The sequence below is a fragment of the Nymphalis io genome, chromosome 13, assembly GCF_905147045.1.
Source record: "Nymphalis io chromosome 13, ilAglIoxx1.1, whole genome shotgun sequence".
Taxonomy (NCBI): Eukaryota; Metazoa; Arthropoda; class Insecta; order Lepidoptera; family Nymphalidae; genus Nymphalis; species Nymphalis io.
Window position 1 is genome coordinate 6444482 of NC_065900.1, and position 21429 is coordinate 6465910.

The window sequence follows — 21429 nt, forward strand, 5'->3', positions numbered from 1 at the left end:
TGCCCGCCACCTTCTCAAGGTCGTCGGTCCACCTGGAGGGCGCCCTACGCTGCGCTTGCCGATTCGCGGTCTCCACTCTAGGACTCGTCTGCTCCAGCGGCCATCGGTCCGACGACATACGTGACCAGCCCACTGCCACTTCAGCCTGCTAATTTTGCAAGCTATGTCGGTGACTCCGATTCTTTTCCGGATAATCTCATTTCTGATCTTATCCTTCAAAGATACTCCGAGCATAGCTCGCTCCATAGCACGCTGAGCGACTTTGAATTTGTGGACTAGTCCCGCAGTTAGTGTCCACGTACTGTTAGTGTACTGCGTATACTAAGTACTATTTTTAAGATCGTTGCTTCATGGTGATAATATGCACAAATGAGGTGGGAGAAATTTTAATTCGATAATCACCCGATGGTATATAGATAGTTTTTAACGGCAAATTCTCAGATGTGATTTATGGGTTGTTACTTCAACTACATTTTTATTTTTTATTTTCGTTCTTATTCTTATAATTTTTAAAAGTAAACCAACCAACTGAATTATTTCTTAAGATAATATATATCTAATCGTCAAGAATGGTCATTGTGGGAAATAACCAATTTTATAAGTTAGGTAACGGTGCGAACGTCACCGCAGTAACCATAACGTTTTAGTGCTCGTTTACCCCTCGTTGAAACACTCCGTATTTTTAATAAAAAAACGCAATATAGTTTTCTCGAGACTAGGAATGGTAGTATCTACAATGCCTTGGAATTTTCAATTTTTAAAATTAAATTGCTCTTAACAATTGCTAACGAAGAATATCGTAGACCGGTTTACGATTCGAATTATTTCTCCTGAAATTAGGTCAGTCATACCTTTGAAGAGGAAATTTGGTTTATTTGAGTAAATTGTTGAAATTATATTATTTTTATAATATTAAGATAATTTTCAAAATGTTTTGGCTTTTTGCTTATAAATATAATTTAGAAATGTCTGTACGAAGTGAATCTAGCAAATAATATGGCACGAATGAAATATTAGATATTGCCTCTGTGTTGTTGTAAAGGTGAGCCAGTGTAATTACAATCCTAATCAGTATAACATCTTAGATCCACTTATAATTTCTGCATTTTCGCTGTCAATTGGCGTGATCATTTACCACCAAATTGATCATTTGTTGGACTCCGAAAATAAAAACAAATTATAAACAAAAAACGTGTATTTTTTTCTTATTTTCTTAAAAGTTTTTCATAAAATGTATATAATTCTAAAATTATCTATTATGTTTCATCGTCATCTCTTTGTCGACCACTGCTGGATATAGGCCTCACCAATAGCAAGCCACTGAGTTCGATCTTTAGCTCTCAATCTCCATCCGCTGCCAGCTACTTTGCGTATATCGTCACTCCACCCAGCTGGAGGGCGAGTTTCAGTGTTGGCTTTACTACGCTTGATTGCAATTCATTTCAATGGGTTTGATATACCTCATAAACTGCCTCATATAACCATAAAAATAAATTAGATAAAAGCCAGCAATGAAACTTTAAACATTACATTGTCGGCATAAAACATGAATTTTCACTAGATTATCCGATTTAATTAATAGAAATACTCGCAGGAGTTGTCTGAGCTCATTAACCTTAAAACAACTAGCTTGTAACGAGCTATGTACAACTATAAAGTCGCGTTACTTACGCTAATCCTTCTAGTTATTTTGAGCTGAACATCTTGACGTAAATCATTATGAAAAATAAGATTTATTGAATAACAGGAAGATTGAATTCATCCAATTGCTATTTGTAACTTTACTTAACTAGATCTTTATAATAATATATTTTTATTATACACTATAATAAACACATCAGACGGCCTTATAGTACACTAACTGGCCGCCCGTCTTTGTATAGGTAAAATAAATATTTTAAACATAAATATTATTCTATATATATACACATATATATCTGAAACTTCATATTGGTAAATTGTAATTTTTATAAGCTTAAAATAAATATTTTGATAAGAATCAAGTCCGCATTTCCTGTCTATTTATTTATTAAATAATTTGATCTAAAATTATTAGGAAATGGCCACAGGTCAATCGAGTTTAAGTAAATTAAATTGATCTAGCCGTTTTCTCAGTACTCGGTGAACGTATATAAAGGAAACAAACGCATTAACATATAACCTCCTTTCTTGAAACCGATTAAAGAAAATCGATGTAACTTAAATCGTCAATTATCACCATCTTTATCATTAGCTTGCCCGTAACACATTTCTTGTAGAAAACACAGTGTTCGTTTCCGCCATTTATCTCTGTCTCTAGTCTTATCCTTAGTTACTCCTTCGTTCCTTATGTCATATTTCACACAGGTTATTTATATTTTTTGGTCTTCCTCTTGTTTTGTAGATGTCATATTTAGAACAGTTTAGCTGCAAGAACAAATTCGACATACACCGCAGACGAAACTAATTTTTCGAAAAGTAATATGTAACATTGACCATTATAAGAATATCAAAATATCAACGTAAGTCGGTTTTAAACATTTCAGGGGTGACAAAGTGAGTTCTTCAGAAAATATGGTGTGGTATGTCTATACCACGATAATCGGTGCCTTTACATATTTTCTTTTACTAAAGTTAGTTTTATACTTCCTTCATATGGTTGTTCGATGTTTAAAATAAAATTATACTTACAAGAAGGCTGGATAAAGTCAGTATTCATAATTTACAATAGCTTAACGGCTAAAGATTTTAAAATGATTTCCATCATATCCATCCATAACAGTTCAATTACAGAACCTAACATAAGTTGATATCATAAGAATTGATGGTATGGGGAGATAAATTAATTTTAAACGACTTACAAATCAATATATGCACAACTCAAATTTACAAAAACAATAATTAGAATTAAAATATTCCTAAAAAATAAAGTGTAATAAATTATTATAAAATTTAGTATATTATTGGAATAAAACGATAAAATACTATTATCTAAATGATTTAAAATTTTGAATAGGATTATTTAATCCTAACAACAGTAAGATGTTATATTAAACAGAATATTCAACATTAAAATTTAGCTTTACTGACAAGAATTAATATGGAAAAAATATATGGAAAAAATAATATAAATATCGAATTTCATATTCCATAAGATTGTATTCATATTTGCAATATATTGTAGCACAATGCTGATCGCTATTACCACCTTATATTCAATTTTCAAATTTGACTCCTAGGAAATACTCTAAAAATCATAATCATATGTATTAAAAACTTATATATATTTTTTAGACAAATAACAACATTCTCATAATTCATATTGTATATAAAATAAGCTAAGTACTAGGAAACAAATGTTGAACAAGGCTTAAAATCAATGTACATTTAACGTGGTCATTTTTTATGTAATAATACAATAAAAAATGCAGTAACCTTGTCACAAAAAATAGTACATTAAATGTTCTGTATGGAATACACGTTCTCAAGCAATATTAAAGGTCTGGACAAAGTAATTGCAATAATTGTGGAAGTAATGTAGAAACTAGTCGACGCCGGCTTATATAACGCTCAAAAGAGAAATATTGCTATTTATTAAAAGGAGCTGAAGCGTAGAATGATAGTGAGAGGAGCGCGAGTTTTTTTTAGTTATGGTTATATGCACAAAATCATAAACAACAGCGACGGTAGGTTTGATTTTTAGATTGGTTATTTTTTACAACATAAATTTAACAGTGACATAATTTTTTCTTTAAACATTTTCATTAGATTTTAAGTCATTTAAAAAAAGGTTCTTTTAAATTAATTTGCTTGTGAACTCCGAGTAAGCAACTTTTTTATGATAAACATGTTTTTTTAATAATTTCTGATGTTATTTGCTTAGTTTTTTTATTATTTATCTTCGACAGATTTCGGTAGCTCGGTTAAAACGTTTAAGATAGTATTGCCCTCTTACATATTAACGCCGAACTGCTTAGCACATCTACATCGCCGTATTTAATTATTACAGTTGTAATTAATTATATAACGAATTTAATATTTATATTTAAATATTTAACAGATTACTTTTAATAATTAAAAGTGCGATAATATAAAATCGAGTCGACTGACACGAGGAATGCATTTTTAGCAAAATTAAATTAATTTAATTTCATCATTTTTATACATTGAATACTTTTCCGAACCGGTATTATAGAACAACCTTCAAGAAAAGAGCATACTCATTCCTTAAAAGCCGGCAACGCACGTGCGGCTTGCACGTGCGTTGCAGATGTCCAGGGACGGTGGCAGTCACTCTCCATCAAGAGAGCCTCGTGCTCGTTTGCCCTCTTACATTAATTTTTTTTAAAGTAAATAATACTTATCTTAATAAATATTTTTTCATTATTTAATCTAATATGGCAACTAATGAAATGAGCTCTTAAATTTATTAGAAGTAAAGTTTTTGAACGAACTCTTAAGCATTTACTTAATTATCGATAAGTAAACCTAGCGCTTCACTACGCTTAAACGCGCTGTAAGCTTCACCTACTACAAATAGAGAATAGTGGTTTCAGTAATAATAGCGTACAGACTGCTCATAGAGCGTTAAATTCTTATTAAAATGGTCTGTCCGTTCTACACACGAATGAGCTTCTTAAAAGGCAGAATAAACGTAAAAATCTCTTATAACAAATAATATTGAAATCAAACAAAATAATAGCCTTCTAATGTCCCACTGCTGAACTCAGGCCCATTCTGGGCGTTAAGACCAGGGTTATGGTAGGTTTGGAGATTATTCCACCGATCTGTTCAAATGCCTTAGTCGTGCTTGTTTTATTTACTGGCAAGCACGAGGTGAATAATGAATACAAATTAAGCACATGAAAAACCAGTGGTGTCTGCCCGAGTTTGATTCTATAATTTTCCGTTAAAATTCACGTGTTCTAACCACTAGACCTTTTGGACTTAATTAAAAAAAAATTAAATTACTTGCCTTAAAAATATTATCAGATAACATTCAAATTAAGCTATCGTTACAATTTCATTTAGTCATTAATGAAGTATTTTATTTTACACAGAAAATTGTTTTCGTTGGTGATCATCTGCAAAAGCTATTATAATGATCTGCTTTTAAAGCCATTCGTCGCAGCTTCAATTCCCACTGGAACAGATTCATTTTATTTTCCGCGTTTATTTCTGATGAGTTTACTTACTATTAGATTTAACTCTTTTTGACGATAGCAAATATAAATAATAAACACTATGTAAGGCCGAATATAGAAAATAAAGTAATGGCCTGAAATTGTTGCTGGGCATAGGCCCCTTCCCCTAAGGAGGAGGTTCGGAACTTATTTCCAACTCGCTGCTTCAATGCGTTTTGGTGGACACACGTATGGTAGAGATCCGTCCGACTCATGTTGATTTCATTACAATATTTTCCTTCATCGCCAACAGTAATGAATTACTACGAGAAATTAAGTAAATTAAATATCAGTAGTTCAATATTCATGTGTTCTAGCCAATTGATACAGGACCATCGTAATTATTTGGGGTAGGTATGCAATTTCATGTTGGGCAGTTTGATATGGATCCTATGTTTCCAGGATAACAAGGAGAATTATTTTCACATTTCTCAAAACAAATAATAAGTGAGAGTAAATCTCGTGTAATATACATTTAACGCGATGGGCTGTTTTGATCTTTGATTGAGCCATTAAGCTGATTGCCGTACTTTTAGAAATTCAGTACTTAAAGTTAGCAAAGTGTTTTAATTAACGTCTTAACTCGTTGCCAGCGAAGGGAATAGTATGAAGTTTACGAATTAACTAAAATATCCGCTTCGAAGCCTGCAATAAGTTATTCGTCTTTTAAAGTAAATCTGTACCCGAAGTTGTTACAAAAGTATTTTCTATACGATTTTGTAACTGATTATTTATTTGATATTTGTTAGAAAGTATTTAAGGTCATCTATGTCTACAAACAGAATAGCTATCTTAAATGATGTCCTGAAGACAGCATTATATTAGTAAAAAATTGATATTTGAATTAGTATTTAAAAGTTTAAAATAATTATAAAAATAAAAAATCATCAATAGATTTTCTTTTTTACATATCATCGGTACTAACATCATATATTCTTCCTATGTTATAGATAACACTAAAAGTTACCTAAAGAGTTCTTAAATAAATAAGTATTTAATAAGACCTCAGGTAACGAATAAATAGTTTTGTGTAATGATCAAATATTATCGTAACTAAAATTATAAATGCAAAAGTAAGTTTATTTGGTTTTTGTTACGCTTTCACGTCTTCACTACTCAACATGTTAACATGAAAATTTACATACATAAATCATACATTATCAGGGAAAAGGCAAAGGCTAATTAAAACCTGCTCTCCATCGCACCGCGCAGGCGAAGCTACGGGCGAAAACTAGTTATTAATATTTTGTACTTGAAATGAGCTCATTGTTCTTAATTTAATATTTAACGAGTACTACTTAGTAAAATAACAAATATTCTAAGTTTATTAATTAACAAAACACATCTCGTTAGTATAGTATATGTGGATCACGTGCGATAACCAAAAAGGCAACTTTATACATTCTTATAAAAATCTAAGAATGGATATATTCATTGGCCTAAATCAAAAATATTTTGCTATTGACTATTATATTACAATCGCAGAAGGAATACTCATATTATTTACATATTCCATGCGATTTTCTACTAGCTCTGATACGATTATATGATGCTCTACAAACAATTATTGATTAATTTATCTTTATTTATAATACAACACAATTATACCTATCCACTTTATTTTAATTTTATTCATAATTTTGACTGATAATAACGCGTCAAATGAACATCAAAGTTTTGTTTGTATTTGTCTTTACTCATCCTCTGCTATGTTATATTACAATAACCGTGTTAAATAAATCTAAAATAAAATATTGCTTTATAACAACAAACATGTATTGTTTGACTTAATATCTCAAATCCCTGACAGGGGTAAATTTGACGTATCATATGACATTAAGGTATACATTTTGATAAGGCTGTATACATTCGACGTGACAGGAATGTAATATTGTATAATGTATAATGTTACCGTATGTTATACGATCAAATTTAATATTATAAGCTGAGAATGTGATGTCTGTCAAGATAACACATCACTTTTGCGATGGTTCATTTGTGTAACAATCAGCTTGTAAAATAGAACCTTCTTAATAACGACAGGTTACAGACAATAATGATCTTAATTATTTAATGAAATATCATAAAATTGGGCCTAGCGATAACAGATTATTTCGCTAATTTCATTTGTTCTTTCACAAACAATATTAGGTAACAACCTGTACAATGTAAGTAAATTAATATGCCATTAAAAATGTTTACCATAGATTGTTGGAAATTGTTTGCTTATATTTATTTTAATAAATTTAATTAATAAAATCAAGTATCGAAAATGATACTACAAAATTTATTTATTAAGCAAATTTATTATTTTAGAATCAACTTTTAATTTCTTTACATGAATAATGAGGCACATTAAAATTACTCGTTTTAATAATCTACACATTAATAATTTTACTAAACGTAATTGATTTTATTAATCCGTCTCTATTTCAATATTATTTTATGATAACTCCAAACGAAATAACATACTTTAATATAAATTATGTACATTGTACATTTCGTATGTTCCATAAATTCATTTTCGCATAAACTTTTCGCATAAGGTTATTTTTTACATTTGAGCTATTGACCATCTACATATAAAATATAACTTTATAGGCAAAATAAATAAATAGAAAAATATATTACCAGTCACGCTCTTAGAAAATAAAAAAAATGCGGAAGGCCAATCAATTGTCCAATCTCGAAAATGTATATAATATTTTTATTCATCTTGGCGTGTTAAAAATAATGTCACTTTATATGAGTCTATAAGACAAAGTGAATAGTTGGAAGGTTGCAGCGCGATCCATAAAATTGAGATATCGCCAAATCTTAACTTACAGCTTTACGATTCGACGCGAAGATATTTTCTAAATTTTAATTAATTTAATTTGATTGATGGAAAATAAAGTTGATAGTATAACAACCTTCTCCATGAAGAAATACACACATGTCCCAACTTACATGGTGATCGGTCAAACTATTTCGAAGTCTTTAAATCTCAAAACATATCAACATTTATATCTTTATATCATAAAACGACCCGCCCCGTCTGACTGTCTTTGTCTGAATGCGATAAACTCTATAACTAACGAACCGATTTTGTACACGGTTTTCACTAATCGTCAGATTGATTTAGGAGGAAGATTAAGTTGTTTCATTAATTAAAGTTACATGTATTATCATTTATATATAGAATAGGAAGGCGGACGATCATATGGGCCACCTGATGGTAAGTGGTCACCAACGCCCATAGACATTGGCATTTTTAGAAATGTTAACCATCGCTTACATCACCAATGCGCCACCAACCTATATATATAATTGGAAACTAAGATGTTATGTCTTGTGCCTATTATAACACTGGCTCACTCACCCTTCAAACCGGAACGCAACAATACCAAGTACTGCTGTTTTGCGGTAGAATATCTGATGAGTGGATGGAACCAACCCAGACGAGCTTGCACAAAGCTCTACCACCAGTAAATAAACATTTTATACATATTTCAATCCATCACCATGATAATTTATACACATAGGTATTTTGAACGGATTGTATTTTACATTCTTCTTTTGTTTACAGGTGAATAACATTCAATTATTTTTGTTCAGAACGATTTATTTTGTTCACATACTACTGAATTACTATTGGACGCATCATTTGCATGCAAAAGTAAACATACACAGACAAGACGACAAAACAAATGCCGATTTTTAATAGTAAGATATAGGTTAAAAAATATATAACGCGTGAGTTACTATTTTGACCATAGTATGTATGTTTTTATGTCTGTTGAGCTTACAAGCTATACCTATCAGAATACATTAAGTGTTGGTTTTAATTTCATTACAAAATATATCTCTATATTATAATAATAAATAAAAGTATGAAGTATATACCTCTATATATCTAAATTACATTACTTAAAAATAGTTATTTTTAAATTTAGAATATTGTTATATTTAAATATCTACATCTTTTTATTAGTTTGTACTTTATTGTAAAGCAATATTATATAATGATCATTTTGCATGTATATAACTACAAAGCCTAATTTCACGAAATCATCACAATAATTGAGGTATGATTTTCATTGTAATTGGCGATGACGTCAGCGCAAATATTTAAATATAGATAGTCTTTTATGATATTTTTTATATAATATAGTGCTATTATATAATCGAAATATATTTGTAAATTTGTTTTAATGTGTAATAGTATTTTACTTTTAATTTTAATTTTTTTAAGCGATATATGTCATACATGTATATATGTAACCCAGCCGTGAGATATTCGAGGTTGTTTCCATTCTCTCTACTTATAGAGAAGATTCTGAGCTTATACCACCTCGCTGTTTCAATGTGGGTCGGTGGATACTCACGATATTTTATTTCAAATCCGAGCACCAGATGAATTATAAACACAAATTAAGAAAATGAAAACTTGGTGATCTTATCTGATTTGAACCAGCAAGGTTCACATAGATTAGCCACTAAGCCATCACGTCTCATAAAACCAGTTAATGTATCTTCATTCAAGATATAATTGAATTGAAGCATAGTGATTTGATCATCAATGTATATTACTTTCTAGAATAGGATATTTCTTCAACAAAAAATACATATAGTTCCATGGTCGGGCGCATACATGAGTATACACTTATGAACATAATCCTAATGGATTTAGCATGTAAAATGCATTTAGGTTACGGCACGTTGCAGGGAAATTCTATATATCTCGTTTCTATGTAATCAAAATTCAGGATTAGCTAGTCTATGGCAATTTGTTGTAAGGCAGAATTATTATCTTTGCTTTGCATTGCGTTTTCAATAAAAATGGCTTCTGAATGCCGCAGAGAAATATCACTAATGTAGAGTTATGTAATTACAAGTTTCAAGATAAAATATCCCTTATCTATTTTGATAAGGGAAAAAATTGAATAACATAATTACTATCTACATTTCAAACCGGTTTTTTTTACATTCTTTTATTATATAAAACATGATGCGAAACATCTCAAAAACTGCCGAAACCTTAACATTACAATGTTATATAACAACACAAGTTTCAGGATAAACTCAGTTATTAATTGTTCATCTTTGAACTGCTATTTTTGCATTTAAATTGTAATAACCGTTTAATAAACATTTTACAACATCAAAGTTATTTATGCTTAAAACTGTTGTATTTGCAAACTTCATTTATATTATACGAATTGCATAATGAACGCCTAAAGACCTAGCAAGATGTTAAAATGATTGATATGTTATATAATTACAAGTTTCATAATAAGCTAGCTTAAAGTAACTTATCATAAAACAGAACTATTAAATAATATTAAGTCGAGATGGCCCAGTGGTAAGAACGCGTGAATCTTAACCGATGAACGTTGGTTCAAATCCGGGCAAGCACCTCTGAATTTTCATGTGCTTAATTTCTGTTTATAATTCATCTCGTGCTTTTCGGTGAAGGAAAACATCGTGAGGAAACCTGCATGTGTCTAATTTCATCGAAATTCTGCCACATGTGTATTCCACCAACCCGCATTGGAGCAGCGTGGTGGAATAAGCTCCAAACCTTCTCCTCAAATAGGGAGAGGAGGCCTTAGCCCAGCAGTGGGACATTTACAGGCTGTTACTTTACTTACTTTTAAATAATATTAAAAATTCTATTTTTAAGTTTAGTACATTCTAAAAGTCACGAAGAACTTAGCGAAACGGGAAATAACGTCTTAAATTACAATCAACGTTTTCCGTACTGCAATACGCTGTTGCTGAAATGTAAAATTAAAATAAGCACATAGTTTATATAATACCATTCATTCCTTAGAACTTATTGCTCGCTTTAAAATAACAATGCAACCACAGTCATAGAATGTCGGTAATTGGGTATGTAAATTGTGGAAAAAGCGCCACGCCACCGTCCGAATCAACGGATGCACTTTCAAACCGTTCATTAGCATAATTTATTCGTGGCTGTCAGTGCGGGTCTTAAATTTGTGAGGGCTGTTTTTCAACGGGGAAAAAATCGAGTAAAACGATCACGTATTTTTTAGCGTCAGTGGATACGTACGGTCTAGTTTAATAATGTCATAACCGCGATGCCAGCGTGATAAGATCGCGAACACTTTGGTCGCTTGTCGCTTGAATTTCCCTATAATTTATTTTATGCGTAAGGCCTCTTTCATCTTTTAATGTAATATTCATAGGAATACTGAATACTACTCATCCAGATAAGGATATAAGGTTTTTTGATCATAAGGCATATATATCATATCTATTAATAAAATCATTTACAACTGCGTTTCCGTAACAACTTGACAGTGGTTTTCTATGAATTATTAATAAGCGCCTTAAGTAAGTAAGACCTCTGCATGCTTTATACCTTAGCTATTAATTATGATATTTCATTTAAGTGTCTGTTATTACTATGTTGTACTCACTTCAACTAGCTAGATTTATTATATTAAATATTATTTAATTTTCGTGCCTCACGTGTGCTTATAATTTATCTCTTGCAGTGTAGTTAAACACCGTGAGCAAACGTGCATTTATCATATATGCTATTTGTGTATGCACCAAACTGCATTAGAGCAGCGTGGTAGAATAAGCTCTTAAACTATTCTTCAAAAGTAGAAGAGGCATTAGACCAACAGTGGGATAATTACAGGGTTTTACTTTTTGCTCCCTTTTAAGTACCGGAACTCTGCCACATGGTTATATTCTTGTTTGGCGATAGAGTAACTTATTAGTCGATGCATTCAAAGGCTTGCACTAGTCTTTACTTCTTAAATATAGTAATATATATCTATTCAGTATTTAAAAAATCGTTGACATCGAAAGGAATTTTCTGGCAACAACGAATAACTAAAAGAGAAATATACACTATTTCCCGCCTGAAAAAAGGCCATAAAGCTATTTTTTGCTTGGTATAATTAAAACATCGTTTGCCGGTATCGTTGCGAGCCGCGAAACTTTGTATTTGTTTTTCCGCTGTGCATCAAATGTGTGAAAGTTTTGCCTCGATGACAGAATGATGGACGGGTGGACGGGAACACAAAACAGCAAAAAACTGTGTAGTTTATTATAGATGTGTTTGTAAGCAACGAACAAATCTTTCTTTTTATTACCAAAAATATTGAAGCTTTAACATAATTTATGTCAACAACTAATCTATGATAGACTTGTATGTAATGATCGTTTCAAGCAAGTTAGAAGTATTAAGCCTGACCCATTTCACATGGGCAGACTTAGGGCTTAATCGCGAGATAATGATTTCAAATTTATTTATTATGATAATAAAATATACATAATTCAGAAAAGCGTACTCCTCTATTTCTAGTCAAGTTTCCTAATGCTAATACTGTTACTAATTGTCCAAATTACGAAATGAAAAAAAAAACACGAAGAATGTTGAAGCATTTTTCATTAATTCAATATTTTTACTACGAAATAACAATGTTACTTACCATTCTCACCCTTCAAACCGGAACACAACAATACCAAGTACTGCTGTTTTGCAGTAGAATATCTGATGAGTGGGTGGTACCTACCCAGACGAGCTTGCACAAAGCTCTACCACCAATAAAATTATTGGAAAATGATAATTAAATGATTTACGTATAAATACAAAGTTTACAAATTAGAATGTATATACTTGATAGAGATTAATATTATTATACTAGTTGATAGTTTTATTTTTATTAAAAAAGTTGTATTATTCTAATAGAGAAATATGTTAATTCACTTATTTACCATTCATTTTTGAAACGCTGATCAAATTCAAATTAACTATACAACTTAAATCTGAATTCGAAGATCATTGATCGATCATTGGATAGTCAATGAGCGTTTATTATTTAGTCAAATTAGTAAATCTGATTTCATTATCATTTTAGAAACTGGATGTGAACCTTGTACTGGATTGTCAAATTAAGGGAAACTCTTTTTATAATAATGAAAGTGAACTTAATATTAATTGATTTTCATGAAACTTTTTAATACATAAATAGAAGTGATTGAATTTCCTGCTTACTTTCACGGTAAAATTTACACTCCGAAAAAGATAGCTTTACAATAATTTATGTTCTAATTTTTTAAAACAATAATTCAAAAGTGGTCGTAAGAAACAAGTGAATCGTCATCAATTATTAAATGGAACTATACATAAAAATAATAATGTATGCGATTTTGATTTGAATATTTTCTAAGGGAATCTCACAATGAACATTGCAGTTTATAAAGGATTTTCTCTAACGATTTGATTCATTTAATGTCACGACAGGAAACGACCTTAATTACTTTTTTCGTTTAAGCTTTAACTTTTAAAAGACTCGTAAAAGAGCAAATTGAAACTCTGCTTCGTAATAGAAATAGTTAAAAAGTATAATAAAGTTGTTTTGTTTACTCAAAATTATATTTGTATGTTGCTATTATATCCGTATTCAGGATTTTATCAAATTTCGCAAATGCACGAATCAGACTAACGGTATGGTTTTATTTTAGTCACGTACGACTTTATAGTCGGCTGGAATGGCTCCTTTTTTGGATTAAAATGTCAGTAGCAGATGAATTCTAACAATGAAATTGGATCTTATGAGAGAACATGCCGTAAATGTAAATTAAATTAAGGAATCACAAATGTAACATTTCTTAAAACTTCGCACTATAACTTTAACTGTAATATACGACCGTCTTTGTGCTTCTGCACAAACAAACTACTCATCAATAATTCAATTAATATGCCTAATGACGTAATAACTCACGTTGGTCTTGTGACTGCAGAGATCCTGGGTTCAATTCCTGGGTCAAGCCAATTAAAAATAATTGAGTTTCTCTGTCAAAATATTCTCAGTAGCAGCCCACAGTTTGGAAGTAAGCCGTGATAACAGTTCTGTCTCTCAAAATGCTCGTGAAGCAGTTAGTCCAACGCCCGAACTCTGTACTAATCATGTCATTTCTGTCCCACCGGATACTGAGAGTAAGGAAATAAAATACTATCACCACCACCACAACCACTATAATATCTTCTGCGCAATTGACTGATCATTGAGAATTACTACCGTTTTTCAATTTGAAAAAAATAGACTGTTCTATTCTTATTGAAAACAGGATCACCATTTGTTTTTGTGAACAATAGGTAATCAGTAATCAATTTATTGTTTGGTAAACCAATAGTGGCCGAATTAACGATGTATGAAACAAACTAAATTAAATGCTATTGTTTAACTTGGTCTATTTGAAAAATGGTAAACTTGCGTGAATTTTTTTTTGAATATAAGGTAGAACTATACCATTTGTTGACCCTTTAAAGATAATGTAAAAAATAAAGTATAAAGTAGAGTGACCTCCTTTTCTTGTTCGAAGAAGGCTTTTTAAGTGTGGTAGATTTACATCCGACTTATAAAGGTATCCTCACGATGTCTGCCACGAGGCGAGCACAAGGTGAATCATAAATACATGAAAGAAATAGTGGTTCTTGCGTCGATTTGAACACTCAATCTTCATGTTCTACACATGAATTTTGAACGACCACTAAGCCATCTCGAATATTGCTTAATATATTTTCTTATATATTTTCTATAACAAATTACGTAATATTTTAGTATCATATGTTAGAACTATGGCTTAGACACTATGTACTGTTATACTATTAGAACGTTATATATTCAGTCCTCGATCTTCTATTTCAGTGTGTATGACCACTCGAGTTCATTAGTTAGCGACTCGACTACAAACGTCCTGTTCCACGCTTTAACTGCAAGTAATTTATAATGTCTGATTGCCATCTCGTTAAACATATAGTTCGTTAATGTCCGTTTTTGCCTTTATAATCTCATAATTACAGGAATGACTACAGAAATATACCAATTTGTCCGCTCCTAATACCAGCATATTATTCATACCACGAAATATGTACAATTTCGCTGTAATTATAGCGCTTTTAATGTGATTTTTAATACGCTGTAATTACTGCGAAAAATAACGTTAAATAAAAATATATTAATTACATAACGCTGCTTGCTTTGAGGAATGATAGATAATATCATATATTATAATTTAATACAAAGCTGGTCTAAAATTTTAGTAGGTAATTCAATTCTAGCGCTTAAAGTTCATATACTGGAACATTATTTACATTCAAATTTGGTTTATCTGTACATTATTTGTTAGCGGTTTACCACTGCGGATCAAATTTTAGCATCGATCGCTACTTTCATTTATATATTAACCAAAATACGCACTCTATTTCACGAATCATACTCGTCAAATATTAGAATACCATTTTTATAATAATTTATTCATAAAACCAAAATATCACTATTAATGTACATTAACGTTGGCTTTGACGTTGCTTATAATAATTTAAAATCATTATTATTATTACCAAACCAATCGTTCGTAATTTATTGTTCTTTCAGTGTCTCAGCAGTTTTAATCCTTCTTTTTTTTAAACGGTGTTTTACAAATTCACATGATGCCGTCAAATGAACCGTGTTGGCATAATAAAAGAATTATACTGAAAGCAATTTCAAAAGGGACTATATTTCTGTTGAATGGGAAAAGCCACTGTCGACGTCGTGGCTTCGTCTCTATCCCAGAGTCCGAATATTTTTTCACGCCTCAGCGACTCGGAATTTCGGCATTGAAGCGGTGAAAACATCACACAAACAAAATGTCGATTACTTAAATACTGTCGGGTTTAAACGAGCACAGAGCTATCTCCCCAAAAGTTTATACGTTACTTTCGTCATTTAGAAACGGGGTTTTAATTTTCCAGTGAATTTATTTTCTGAAATACCCGCAGTAATTAGAAATAAGAAATAAACGTACAGTAATTTCAACCAGAAATTTGTTTTTCCTACATCAATTGAAGAGTAAGCGCCTACTCAGTATTCAGTAATATTTTCTCTTAATTGGGTCAGCTCAGGGCACGAATTTAAACAATAAAAATAAAAACAGTATGAGAGTATTCTCATGTATCGATAAATGACTCTGAATAATGAAGGTCCCATTTACCATATAAAATATTCTAAAGAGCTTTATTTCGGTAACGCGCTAAAACAGGGCCTTGAAAATATATTGCTAAAAAAAGGATTATCTGTAGCTCAGGGGCATACTGTAACCAAGGTCATCATTACAAAACAAAACTAGCTTAAGACTATCAACTATAAGACTCAGTAAAGTAAAAAATAGAAACGATATAATTTCTAATTAAATAAGATAATAACTTAATTTTTTTAACAGTGGAAAATAGTCACAAAGGAGAGAGTCTTGAACTGTCCCACGTGCAGCGAACAGACATGGGCGCGTATTACTGCATTGCGAGCAACGGGGTGCCGCCCACCGTCAGTCGCCGATATCACGTGCAAGTGCATTGTAAGTCATCCATTATAGTAGACTTAACACCGCTTCGATATATTTACAAAATTCGTGCAAGCAACATCGTAGACTATTAATAAGGCTAATTACATACTATACAATATAGCTCTACTAAAATAGTACCATCTAATATATAATATTATAACATTAATATTATGTTAGTAGCATAAATTTCAATTGCTTTGTAATAGTTCGGTATTTGAACATAAATAACAGTTTTTTTTATCAACAGTTATTCCACAAGTAAAGGTTACAAACCAATTAGTCGGTGCACCTCTTGGAAGTGATGTGGAACTCCAGTGTTACATTGAAGCCTCTCCTAAAGCTATGAACTCCTGGTACCGTGAGGACTGTAAGTATTTATTTAATAAGGTTTTATATATAGATGTATATATTATTTATGTATTACAAATATTTAAGGAACTATATTTTTATGTTTAGGCTTTGGTAAGCAAAAGTCATAATATAACTTTGTATACGCAGGCATGTAAATGCCTCATTGCTGCCAATTATTTTGGGAGATGGTTTGGTAAGCTTATTCCACCAATTTGCTTCAACACGGTTGATACACATGAGGCAGATTTTCATCCGAAACATATGGGTTTCCTTACGCTGTTTTCCTTCACCTCCAAGCATGATATGAATGACAGTACGTAAACATTCAAAATTTTTTGCCTGCGTTTGAGCCTGCAATCATCCGTTAATATTGACGTGTTCTAATCAAGGGGCCACTTTGGCTTTTTCAACTAGTTGCTATTGAATAAAACGTTATATGCTATATTATATAAAAAGTAGTATCCGCGTATTCGTTTCGTATAATGAATATATTGCATAAATGACAAATTTATTATCCATTTAGAGATTTATTAACCAGAAGAAATCAGATAAACAAGAATAGATGGCTTTTACTCAAAGCGAGGGCATTAGATTACATAAGAACAGGGCAATTAATCACGTAACAAAGCAAAATCTATGTAATTAATGATATTCTCTTCTTTGGGCAACACATGGAGTACGTAATAGCATTATTAAATATTCGTCCATACTGAATTTGGAGTCCCGCCAGACAATAGGCAGACAGATTACTCGAGTAAGATTAACGTCTAATCTATCGAAAGTTTTAACATTTCACTGTAATCTAATATATACAATCATTAGATCTGTAATAATTTCTATCGAATTCAAAATATCATTATATTTAATTCGATATGTTTTATAAATACAAAAATAAATATGACTTAAAATTATCGACGAATCCAGATATATATACCGTACATATTTTTTTAATCATAGACAACTTAAGATTCTATATAAGCTTTGTTGGATCCAGAATAACTAGCAAATCAAATTGAAAATATATATTAAAATGTTTGTAATATAAAGTACTACATGCTGTGAAAACAAGATTCTCAATTAAAATTCGGATAAAATCACTCAGCCCAAAAATTTAAACTAAAACCCATTAATACAATGTACACTTTAGACATACCAATGAAATTATGTATGTAAAATAAACTAAATAGAATTCATGTACTATGTTACACACCGTACCGTAACCGTACCGTAACAGCCTGTGAATGTCCCACTGCTGGGCTAAAGGCCTCCTCTCCTCTTTTTGAGGAGAAGGTTTGGAGCTTATTCCACCACGCTGCTCCAGTGCGGGTTGGTAGAATTCACATGTGGCAGAATTTCAGTGAAATTAGACACATGCAGGTTTCCTCACGATGTTTTCCTTCACCGTAAAGCACGAGATGAATTATAATCACAAATTAAGCACATGAAAATTCAGTGGTGCTTGCCCGGGTTTGAACCCACGATCATCGGTTAAGATTCACGCGTTCTTACCACAGGGCCATCTCGGCTTCCATTCCATGTTACACACATACATTTTTAATAAAGGCTTTATTTAACTGTAAATTAAACTGTAAAAAGAAACATTTAGGCAAGTTATTGGCAAAAGTATAGTTTTAGAGACGGTTCTAGACTATTCTCTGATTTTAATCCATTAGTACTAAAAACTTGGACGTAGAATTAATAACTCACTAAAATATTTTAATTGATTTGAATAAATAATAATTTCTAAAACCATGAACTTCGTTTGAACCTGTCAGCTATCGCGTGAAACGTTCCAGTCTAATTTAATTATGCGTCTAAGTAACTGTAGCTGCAAATTAGAGATATGCATTTGTGCCGTTTGAAGCGACCGTGGCACTAACAGTAGTAAAATCATTAAATTTTTATCGAGGCGTATACAATACTATGTATACAAAGCGCGGTAGGCAAAGGTTTAATAAAAAATATCAAATTTTATTGTTTTCCAAATTAAATAAGTAAATATATTCTACATTAACAATATAATATATGAAAATACGTATGTTTGTCAGAGCTAAGCCACTGAATCAATTTATATGTAATTGGAAAAAGATAAAAGTTTATTGGATATACTTTACTAAACGAACGATCAAATCACGTTTAAAAGATACTCCATGGTATTTACAGCATATAACTAAGTTTTTTACTACATTTGTAACTTAGTTTGAACACAGGTCTCTTTTAATCACTAAATTACACAATTCTAATACATTACATAAATATACAAAATGCAACAGCATTCTTAATACAACATTTTCTGCCAAGCTTCAATAGTTAATATGAAACAATGATTACTTAAAAGCACGGTTAGCAGAGAATAATCAATGTAATAACTATTAGTAATACAATATTATATGTCTAAGTAATTTATGCGGACTAATAATACTAATTTTTTGTTCAAACGACATAATTTCACCTATACATTTTTGAATACTAATAAAATGATATTTCATATAAATTTAACTTTTTACAGCTTTAGTAAGTGACAAATTATTAGAAAATCCGAAGTTTCGCATTATGGAGACAGCGGTGAACGAGTATTCTTTATGGATGAACCTAACGATAAAGTCTTTGGCGCCAGGCGATTTCGGCACTTACGTGTGCGCGTCTGTCAACGCGCTCGGAAAGATGGAGAGCCAAGTTAGCCTACACAGTGAGTGGAATATTTTATGAACCATATGAATTTATATGCATTTGCAAGGTATCAAATATGTTTTCAGCAAAATTTTGTCGCATTTTAACGTTGTAGATATATTTTATTATTTTTGAAAAACACTTTTCCCCTCTTTTGAGATTTATTTGATTTTGTCTCGTATACAAGTCATCGATGCTAGGAATAAAATTCATCGCCGAACAAATCACATACAACGTACTCGACACAGATTTCGATCCGAAACCGGAGCATCCTCAGGAAATACACTACGCGACAGACGATCACCCGTATGGTGGCGATTTATTGCTTTTCTGCATATACTTGGGCTTACAGCAAAAATGAGGACAATGCATTCATTCACAACCATACATATCGTGTTTGTTTTATTATTGTTTATTGATCCGGGCAATATCTACATTTATTCCAATTAAAAATGTTTTTTTTTTAAAGTATAATTGTATTCAGTCGGTAATGTAATAGTGCTTACTATAGTCATTTATGTACAATAAATAGCTATTCAAGGGAAAAATAAAATGATAAGAGTTACATAACAGTGACGAATTGTGAAGATAATATTATCTTGTATAGATTATATCAAAAACATCATGGTATAATTCAAGCAACATTATTTTACAAACACTATGAAACGGGAATTTGCAAAATTAAATTTAATGTCAAGCTACTTGCCTACTTCTGCGTACATTATAAATTCTAGCGAGAATTTGCTAATAAAAAAATCAATAAGTAGTCTATCAAGAGGGCTTATAATATATATTTTACCAGAACTGCAGCTCAGCATGAACGGATACGCGGACGAGCCGATGGTGTCGGGTGCGGCGTGGCAGCGTGCACGGAACTTGCCCGCCATGCGACCCGCAGCGTCACACGCGCACCAATACCTCAAACACCTTCCGCCGCAACTGTACGCTCTTCTCTTGACAACTATTCGATACATACACACTTTTTAATTTCGGATCATATTATGTAGCATTTTGTATGTGTGCAAATAAATGTATGAATCGTTAAAGTTGCAATGTTTACGAATAATAACAAACGAATATAAAATTAATTGTTTAATCTACTTTTGATAACATTTCAATGTTTGCACTCATTCTATTCTAAACGAATTGTTAATATAATTTATCAAAAATGTTAATACATAACAACATTAATAATAACTCCTGTTTATGAAAATATGATCAACATTAGATAAACTAATTTGACTTCAATCTAAAAAGTTATTAGTCCATGACATCGTATCATGCAAAAGGCTACCAATGGAAATTAATTTTTTAGTGAGATTAGTTCATCTGACTTTTCTCATAATTTCAGAAACGGACAGTGCTTTTACTGAAATGTGTGGTCGACTACTTAAAGCGAGTGATGTTCAAGGAAAAGTTGGATCATCTATAAAACTACATTCTTGCAATCACGTGATATTGTAACAACATATTCACTTTATTCCAGTTCTAACTGTATAGCTTTACAGATGAATCAGACTTGGCATTGCCTTCGCTTCGTTCGATCGCAGAAATCCATTCATATTTTCATTTTCATATTAAAATATAATTTTAACGTTAGATTCGAGAATTATTTATATAATTATTGCAATACCAACTATATTATCTTTTATTATTATACATTGAAAATTATCTTTCCTTATAAAGTATATTAAATGCAATATCAGAATAAAATCCTGATATTATATTGTTATATTTTATGAATTGTAAGACACATTTATAATATTCTTATGAGTCTAGACATACTATGACAAAAACTAGACTATTTATAAGAAATTCATTTCAATATAAAACTAAATTTAAGTCATCTTTTTAGTACGAATCTAATATATCTATGCCTTGTACAAAAATCATT

At 31.2% G+C, this 21429-nt stretch overlaps 1 protein-coding gene across 1 annotated transcript in view; it reads left to right on the plus strand.

Moving 5' to 3' along the window:
- LOC126772839 (lachesin-like) overlaps positions 1–20597 on the plus strand; it is a 95163-nt gene extending 74566 nt beyond the window's left edge. The window contains exons 6-9 of the mRNA XM_050493441.1: positions 16395–16526; positions 16762–16881; positions 19375–19554; positions 20338–20597. Coding sequence (XP_050349398.1) covers positions 16395–16526; positions 16762–16881; positions 19375–19554; positions 20338–20522 — 617 coding nt within the window. The 3' untranslated portion in view covers positions 20523–20597. The remainder of the gene's footprint in view (positions 1–16394; positions 16527–16761; positions 16882–19374; positions 19555–20337) is intronic.
- The last annotated feature ends 832 nt before the right edge of the window (positions 20598–21429 follow it).